Source organism: Cygnus olor, chromosome 1 (assembly GCF_009769625.2).
Source record: "Cygnus olor isolate bCygOlo1 chromosome 1, bCygOlo1.pri.v2, whole genome shotgun sequence".
NCBI classification, from domain to species: Eukaryota; Metazoa; Chordata; class Aves; order Anseriformes; family Anatidae; genus Cygnus; species Cygnus olor.
This window is the reverse complement of record NC_049169.1, coordinates 115,760,526-115,769,726: the sequence shown is the minus strand read 5'-3', so window position 1 is coordinate 115,769,726 and position 9,201 is coordinate 115,760,526. Positions and strand designations below refer to the sequence as shown.

The following is a 9,201-nucleotide window of genomic DNA, read 5'->3' as shown; positions in this document are numbered from 1 at the left end:
TTCTCTCCCAAGTCTCCCATAGCTTGAAGGTGTCACACCTTCAGCTGTCCTGCCTTACTTGGTTTCAAAGTAAGCGTAACTCAAACTTAAGGCCAGGGAAAATCTGTGTCAGAAAGGACACACTTGGAAGGGAAATATGTGTATATATTTTTCAGTGGTGGCAACCATTTAAAGCTGCTCAGAGATTTGAAATACTCTAGTAGCAATGAAATCAGCTCGGACTGCCAGAGACATGCAGTAATGTCCTATTAATAGATTATGGGATCACGTAATAGATACGTGATCTGTGGGTACGTAATAGATATGTGATCAATAGATCACGGGAGCCTAGAAATTTATCTCAGGGATATCAAAATATGCATGGCAACATTTCCTAATTAAACAACAACAAAAAAAAGCCAACATCTGGGTGAAGCTTCATAGGGAACAATGTTATCAGATCTCTCTGGGCAAACATGAGGACCGTATAAAACGAGCTGCTCAAGGGAAAGTAGCACCTTTCTTCCAGCAACTTTCTCTGCCAGAGCAGCCGGAGGCCTGAGGGCTCCCAGGAGCAATGGATCTGAAAGGGATCTGCGTGCTCTCCGTCATCCTTGTTGTAGCCCTCATCACCACGACAGAAGGGAAGACACCACCAAGTAAGTACATTTATCTCCTGTTGCTTTTGCAGGTATGTATGTGGGCTTGAACCTACTGATTGTACAGGCAGCATGGGCATGTCTCCAGTTCATGTATCAGACAGTGAAAGTCTTGTTCTGACACTATTCCCAAAGCTGGAGTCTTTTTTAAAAAGTCTTTCAGAGAAAGCTATGGCAACAACAACAGCAAAAAAGACCACAGGTGAACTCTTATGTTGGTGGCATAACCGGGAACCTGCCACAAAGGTAGAGGGACAGAAATGCTCAGAAGCTCACTAGAACAAGATAGGGACTGGAACAGGATCTAGCTCTGCCTAAGTAGTCTTCTGACATCTATTTTATGCTACTTTTCTATGTTAATGCAATCTCAAAGAAGTCTATCTGCCTCCGCAATAGAAGGCATTTAGACAACTGAAGAAGTGGAAAGCAAGTAGCTCAACAGCAGACACCTAGGGACGTGCCAAGAATTTCTTGGTTGTGGATGACCATGTAGTAGACTCAAAATATTAAAAGTATAGCTGTGACTATTCTCACATAACCCTATGATTTTATAGTTAACTGAAGGTAAAGCAAAGATTTTGTATTTTTACACCTGTCTTATGTCCACAGGACCCTTTACTTGTTCTTTCTTCATCTGACATGGGCAAACCAACAAACGTTTACTAGCATAACATCTAAAGCTGTGTTTGTACCGTTTGATGTGGTCTATTTGAAGTCCACAGCCCCCACTGTGCTGGGCTGGGTTGACTGCAGGTGAGACCACAAGATACTTATGGGTGAAGTACAGACCTTACCGTAATGGGGCCAGCATTTCACCTGCCATCTTTTTACTACAAGCGGATCTTAAAACAGACAATTTCTGGTCTTAGCAAGTGACAGAAAGTGTACACTTGCAAGATGGACAGAGTCTAGGAAAGTTCACTGCTTTCAGTAGCCTCCTTATAAATACACCTCCAGTAACAAATGTGCAAACTGACACACAGTAACTTAGGATTTCTGTCCTCAACAGCAAAATGCCAGTGTAAAATAACCCCCAGGGAGCGGAAGAACTGTGGACCCCCAGGAATCTCAGCAGCGGACTGCAGGAAAGCTGGGTGCTGCTTCAACGCTTCAGTCCCTGGCGTCCCCTGGTGCTTCACTGCTAAACCAAAGAAAGGTAATATCTCCACCAGAAACACTGATTTACCTAGTGTTTGCTTGTACAGAAATGTGGACAACCAGGGATTAGCCCTGCTTTGCTCTTAGGCCAATGAAGCGGGCACACACCTCTGTTAGAAGACCTCTGGTAAGAAAGTACAAAGTCAAATCCTGCTTGTCCATCAGGCTTGTAACTCGTCCTCTCTGCATAAGGTATTTCCTTTTCCTTCAGGCTTCTAGTTATCACGTAGCCAAAGCTGATTATTTAAAAACATTTCACTGCCAGTTGTGGTCTTGTTGATCAGTGGAACACAGGATCCTCTGCACTTATTTAAATGGGTTTTCTGCGTGGCTGACAAGGACTTTAGCACTGCATGTTGAAGAGATCATGAAGAGTCACGAAGCGTCCTCAACAGATGAATCCATCTGTGGTTGTTTAACACCACAGGCATCCTGTAACTTGTAGGTTTTTCCCCTTTTTTTTTTTTTCCCCTAGATTGTGTTGATACTTGCCACTCCCTTCCTTTTCTATGTGTTTCCCAGTATATTTCCACTGGTGGTTCTTTTTTTCCTTTCCTATTTTTGCTCCCAGTCTTCATTCAGTGAAATCTCCAAAATACCCCAGAGCAGATCTTTTTTTTTTTTTTCTATTAGATTCTTCCTTCTAAAGACCCCTGGAAAATCCAAACATCTGCTTCCATTTTTTGCCCTTGTGTTCTCAGAGAGGGTTGGATCTGGTCACCTGAGTCCTTCAAGGACTGGGTGCATATTTTATGTAACTGTTGAGTGTAAGCTACACTTGCAGTGCCAACCCCTTTTTAGGAGAACCTCAGCAGTTGCACAATCAGCCCTGGGAACACAAAATGAGGGGAAGTGGGGGTACAAAGGCAATGTTAGCAAATAAAGTAACTTGATACAAATCAAGATTGGTCAACAAGGCTTCGAATTGTTGGAGGACAAAAAGTGATTTTGCCTTTGAACACTGCTTGCATTTCATGAAAATCTTGAAAAAGAAATGGCTGCATCTTAAAGTGTCATTTTCACAGAGCTGATTTTTAAAGCAGGAGTCTTCCAGGAGAGGAAAACTTAATTATTCAGGCTGTGTGGTGAAACCACTAAAAAAAAAACGGTTTTAATGCTGTGGAAGGGGTCTCAACATAGATTCTCCACAGCTGCAGTTCCTATCTGTTGGCTGCATCCCCACAAAGGTTCCCTCTGTACCTTTGATTTTACTTTTAATTTGCTGGATGAGCTGTGTTTTCCCCTAGATGGCTTACCTCCCCTCCACAACTGAAGCTGGCATGCAAAGGTGGGCTATGGCCTTCTAAAGATTGGGCCAAGACAGGGACAGCCCCGGACCTGAGGCCAGTGTCCGTGGTACCACCATGGGAGACAGGCTGGGTTGCTGCCCACCAGGCACTTTTAGGGGTGAATTTTGGCCCCTCTAGATCCTCTGGTGTGGCAGCAATCCCTCATCTGTTGGCATTTAGTTTTGCCTACCAGGTATGGCAAGGACTTGGGTGGTATTGCTGCCTGAAATCAGCATGGAGAAGGTCACTGTGGCTGTTGAGCTCTCTCACGGGCCGCACTTGCCTTTCATTTGTGAATTCTGCCACCAGGTACATGGAGCATAAAGTAACGTAGCCTTCTTCCTTCCTTCCTTTTTGCTTTCTGCAGTTAAGAAAGTCTGTCCTGCCGACCCTCGGATCCGAGTGAACTGCGGCTACCCTGGCATCACAGCTAAGGAGTGCACAAATAGGAAGTGCTGCTTCCGGGCACACCCCGCTGGTGTCCCTTGGTGCTTCTACCACCGCACGGTTGAGGAAGGTAACATCTCGCATGAGACATTGCCTGTCTGTCCCCACGGATGCCCTGCAGCTCCAAAGCAGGACAGACCCTCCTCTCCTTCCCAGTGGGGGTTCAGAGTGCCCAGGGCACATGCAGGAAGAGCTGGCTAAACCCAAAGAAGACCAGCTTCTTGTGCAGAGGGGTGGTGTCTATGGCCCACCAGAGCCAGGGACTTGTGGGCAATGGGGCTCTGATGTGAGCACAAGCCCTCAGCTAACACCATGGAAAAGGTGTAGCTACCAAACCCACATCTACGTTATCACTGGAGGCAAAAGGCTTCAGTTTAGAAAGGTGGAATGCACCTCACAGAAATTTCTGATCCCCTCCTTCCATTTCTGTAACTGGTCTTGCAGCACGCCTAGTGTAGGTAGCAAATACCCCTGGCTGTTTCCAACACACCTCACAGTCTGTTTTGCGTCTGGAACAATTCCCCATAATTCAGTTTTATTGATCTGAATCATAGCTAGGAAACACATGTAAGGATGGGTGGGAAAGTAATTACTAAAATCTGACATCTGGATGCACACAGCCTTTCTAATGTCCTTCTTCTAGGCAAACAATTCCTCGCATCTTTTCAAATCTGTGGAAAAAACAAATCCCTTAATCCGTTTCTCCCCTTTTTTTCTCCCTAGCTTGTTAAAGCAGAAACTTCCATCAAGAGCCTACTCAACTGGGAAATAACAGCCAGACGTCCCAGCCCAAAATTCATCATTTGTAACAACAACAATTTTTATGTCATTTTTTCTCCTTTCCGAAGAAAAGTTTTCCACAGCTTTTCTTCTATCAGTAGGGTAGTACCATACAGTTTTTCAATGTAATAAAAGAACCAAGACACAATCCATGAGTCCTTTGCTGTCTTTATTTTAAAGCCATGTATTTCTTTGTTTCCTGGGAAATCAGACATCCTAGCAACCTGCAGATGACAGCACGGTCGCTGACATTTCTGTAAGAAGCAGGGTGCCGTGCTTACCCTTCACACTTCACAGAACAGCTGCTTGCAGGTGTTAGCTGATGGGTGTTTACATGGACCTCTGTTGTTTGAACACTGAAAATACCCAGCATTTCCCTTTTTACAGTGTCAGCAGCAGGACTGGTTTGTGTTTTCCCCTCAGGACATAGGGAAGGGCCCCTTTGCTCTCCCGCCCCCGGTGCTGGCCCCAGCAGCCAAACCAGCACTGGCACGGCCAGCCTGTGTCCTCATGAGTGGGTCCCCTGGTTTGGGTGCAGGAAAAGTGTGATTGAGCTCAGCAGCATTAAAAACAAACCAAGAAACAGGGTCCCTGGTCCCAACCTAAACCTGAATCATATCCTGTGGTATGTCGCCAGACACAGGAGAAGCTCCAGGCCTCCAGGCGAGTGTGACTGCTTTCTCCTGCATGTTTTTAATGCTTGGCACTGCAGCTTAAATGCTTCTCTGCTCTGGCTGAGATAAAGGGTCCCTAAGAGCTTCCTTGGGAACAAAATGGGTAACATGAGGCTGCTGCAGTAGCATGCCGTGCTCGGGGGCTTTGCAGGAAAGAGCAGTTGAGCAGTTTTGCAGGGATGTGCTGCAAGGAGAGAAAATGATGAAGACACCAGCCTCCTTAGAGCCTTCTTTTATGATGATGAAGTTATCCAAGTGGGCGAAAATCAGTCATTTGTGAAACTCCATTATCTCGCAATTAAAACAGGCTCAGTAACAGGATATAAATATGGTTGTAATAGAAGCAAATAAACGGACAAGACTTCTGAATGTCTTCGAAGCTCTTTGCTAAGGAAGATTTGGAGGTGTAGCCCAGGTGAACTTGGGAGGATTAAGTACAGTGTGATCATTAAAATAGTGAAGTGGCCAAGGCCCCAGAAAGACAAGCTCAGCCGAGGGGCCATGGCTGCTCGCTATCGATTGCGTTTCACAGCCCATGTCGGCCAGCACATGGACACCAGCAGATACACGCAGCTCATCCATTCGGTCTGCGTCAATAGATTTACAGGCTTCACTAGCTGGCACAATGGAAACAGCTTCAAATGACTGGGTTGTGTAAAGCCTGTCCTTTCCTGTCCCTTCTTATTTATTTATTTATTTATTTATTCATTTTTAGCCCTGACTTGCCTTGGGAAAAGAGATTCAAATGGAAACTTGAACAAAGCTGTTGTTAGTGTTTCAGGCTGGTTACCCTACCCAAATTAAACTTCCAAATATAAAGAAATCCGAGTGCACCCGTAATGCCCTGAGAGCGATGGGTGGACGCACTGGGGCATTTCAGAGGTTCATCCAGCCCCGTGTCCTCCAGTCCCCAACAGAATTCTCCAGGGAAAGGGGCAGAATAAGCGTATAATGAGGCTGCCCTTCTAACACAGCACAGAGCTCTTGTCACAAACGTGAATCAGTTTTAACGAGTAAACATGGGAATCACAAATGCAGACTCACCCTTTGTATCTTTGCTTGCACACCCACATCGCTGCACAGCTAGTGCTGAACAAGTAAGCAAAGTGCTTAGTATTTTTCTGGGGGGGGAAAAAAGTAGGTCAGCTACACAATTTTCATCAGCAAAGGTGCTACCGTAATAGGAATCAATGCTGTGACACAAAGCATTTGTGCTGGTGAAGCTGTTACGCAGCTAGTGAATGATGTTTAAAACCACGCATGCCTGGTGGTCCTAAACTGACTGCAATCAAGACAGCTGTGTGCAACCAATGCCCCAGCTTCCAACAAGGCTGGAAAGAAACTGTTTGGCAATATAGATTGATTCCATGTGTGGGTCTTCAGCGACTGAGGATATTTGACTGTTTTTTAAAGCAACTGTAGCTAAGGTAAAGGTCTCAGAAGTCAAACATTTTGAAGTAATGCAGGAGAGCTGAATTTGGCTGACATGCAGAATTAATGGGAAAAATTGGAGCAGACAAGGAGCTCAGGGTGCAGATGGGTGCTAGCAACAAAGAAGAAGAAACCTGTAGCAATCTGAAAACACCTCTGAAGATGTATATTTTAACATGCCCACTTACTGCAGATTGCATTCCCAAGTATCTCTGGAAAGGGTATGCTGCCTGTTTGAGTATCACACACCTGGTATCACACACCTCCCCTGGCAAGGCTCCCATTCAAAAGGAAGATTTAAGGTAAGGTGCTAAGCCAAAGTGAAAACAAATACAGAAACTGAAATGTTCCTGTTGAGAGCAGCTAAATTACACAGTTCTGCCACAAGTCTCAATGAACAACTTTGCAAAAGTTTAATCCCTGGGGTTCAGTAAATATAAGGGACACTTGGCCCATATTTTCAAGTGAATTTCAAGACTCCTAGTTGCAGAGAAGAGCCTGGAAACTTGACCATGATGCCCTCAACCAGCTTGGAAAGCAGAAGGTAAGACCCAAGAACTACATCTGATTCCCTGTTAAATCCAGGAAGAATGATGGTATCAAGACCCAGACTAAGTCTCCAGGAGGTTGTCCTCACTGGCAGGCTGGGTCCAAAAAGGTGGAATCAGTGCTCACAGGTGCAGGTTTCAAAACCTTCCTTAGGAGCAAAGTTCAGCCAAGAGTTTCCCGAGCAGCTCTCTGCCAGAAAAAAAATCCTCTTTGGGCAGAAGAGTCCCCTGTTGCACTGTAGCCTATTTCCTCCCCATCCAAACCTTCTAGAGCATTTGAAAGCTGCCAGTGTCAGTAAATGAAACAGCAAAGTGCCTGACAGCCTGATGCAGCACGTGCAGTCCCTGCTCCAGTACACACCACCAGGTACACGATGGGAGGAGACTGCAAACGTGTGCTCAGCAGTAGGAGACAATTTGCCAAATAGACAGACTTTGCTTAAAAATAGGTGTGTTGCAATGCATAATACTTGGTTATATACAGTAGCACTCACCAATGCTCTAGAAGAGGATGCAGTTTGGTTGTCTCCTCCTGCTAGAGAATGGTAAAATTTCTGTGACGTTATCAGAGCTGAGCAGGGTAAGAAAAGAAGGTACTTTTCTGCTGGAGACTCGTGTATCTATTCTTCTAACTTCTTGTAGTTTGTGAGCACCCTTTCATATACCCATTGTGGCACCCAGAAGCACCTCTCCAGGAAGATCCTAAAGACAGGCTCTCTCAAGGTCTTGCTCCCATCTGTCTCTGAGTTAGGTGTCCCAGGCTTCCTTCAACATGCACGTCTGTATCTCAGCATATCCAAAGGCTTTTTTTGGAAAATGGAGTTTTTGAAGGATTTAACACTGAAATATCACAAAAATTGAAATGAAACTAGAATTCTTGAATCAAATAATTTCATCGCTGCTGAGCCAAACAGCTCACTGCTGAGCTTTCTTGTTGCAGAAACTCTAGGAAATACCCAGGGTGAATACCAGGGAAATACCAGGCTTTAAAAAGCCTGTGCAAGTCACACAGGGGTGACTAAAGATGGGAGCGGAGTGGTGGTGGTTTGAAGTAGTTATCAGCAGCTGGATGATTTTGATCTCTTGTGCTTTGAGGAAGCTTCATGGAAGCTGAATCTGAGAAGTTAAACCTGACCAAGTTCTCCAAAGGCCCCGTGATCCTTCCTGCCATGAAGTGGGATTTCCCCGGCTACCTCCCCTTCCTCAGACTTGGCATTACACCCCACCCAACGGGGACATTGCTACAACAACATACAGGTTTCAGCAAAAAGCAGCAGCAAAATCCTAAGCTTTGATTCATTTCTGTTTCTTCTGTAACGACTTCGGAGCTACTTTCTGATTGTACCATGGGGGAGAGCCAAAAACCACCTGTAAGACTTTTGATAAAGCCATGAAATGTTTTTAATATCTGACTGTAAGGATATGGAGGAATGAGCAAGGAGTTCCCAGGAACAGGTGGAACTTCATTCTGCCTGCTTAGCAGAGAAGACAAGCTCGCAGCAGAAAGGCAGTGGGACAAGGCAACAACTAGGTGCTAGTGGAGAAACGGTGCAATTCTGTTCCAAAGTCACAATTTGATAATGTTTCAACTTCATGTTCTGTTAATATTTTCCATTTGTGGAAGAGATGAAGGACTGGCACAAAACTGCAATGTCAGGTATCTAACAGTGCTATTGCACAAAGTTGACTTGGCATAAAAAATTCACAGATCTTCTTGAAAAATCAAGGCACAAAAAAAAAAAAAAAGAAAAAGGGAAACCAAATGAGGGTATGAAATTAATAAAAAAAAAAAAAGCAATTAGTGCTCATGCTGCCCTTGGCAGCTTTTCTGCCACAAAGGTGGGAATTCCCAGCCAAGCCCCTTATTATGGCTTTTCTAAGATAAACCCCAGTGCTGGTAAATGGCAGCATGACAGCTGCTCATCGCTCACCTGGGCGCTGCACACATCCTGGCATCCTTCCATGCTGAAAGAAAGGATCATTCTTATTGTAGCAGCTTCCTTGTCTTTCCAGCCTTTCCCATCCTGCATTATGGAAGAGTTTTTAAATTGATAGCTACGGGAAAATGCAACATCAAGTGTTCTTTGTTTTCTAATGCTCTTTATTTTATGACGCCACTTAGAGAACAGAGTGGATGGTAATTGCATGTGAGGTATATTAATTTTTGTACAGTTGATAACGAGAAGTTTATGGATGGCTTATTTAATGGCATTAACTGTAATATAAGACAATAAAA

General features: G+C 44.6%; 1 protein-coding gene across 1 annotated transcript; it reads left to right on the top strand.

The window, feature by feature from the left end:
* Positions 1-556: 556 nt before the first annotated feature.
* Positions 557-4,263, top strand: LOC121073862 (trefoil factor 1-like). The gene is made up of 4 exons (XM_040565360.1): positions 557-638; positions 1,648-1,794; positions 3,453-3,602; positions 4,256-4,263. Exons 1-4 carry the CDS (start codon positions 557-559, stop codon positions 4,261-4,263), a joined length of 387 nt encoding a protein of 128 aa, XP_040421294.1.
* Positions 4,264-9,201: the final 4,938 nt, after the last annotated feature.

Excerpts from the sequence above, each read along its gene's own strand:
- LOC121073862 (XM_040565360.1), top strand. The coding sequence starts at position 557 with ATGGATCTGAAAGGGATCTGCGTGCTCTCCGTCATCCTTGTTGTAGCC. Across the intron at positions 639-1,647 it reads AGAAGGGAAGACACCACCAA|CAAAATGCCAGTGTAAAATA; the intron begins GTAAGTACATTT and ends TGTCCTCAACAG. Across the intron at positions 1,795-3,452 it reads CACTGCTAAACCAAAGAAAG|TTAAGAAAGTCTGTCCTGCC; the intron begins GTAATATCTCCA and ends TGCTTTCTGCAG.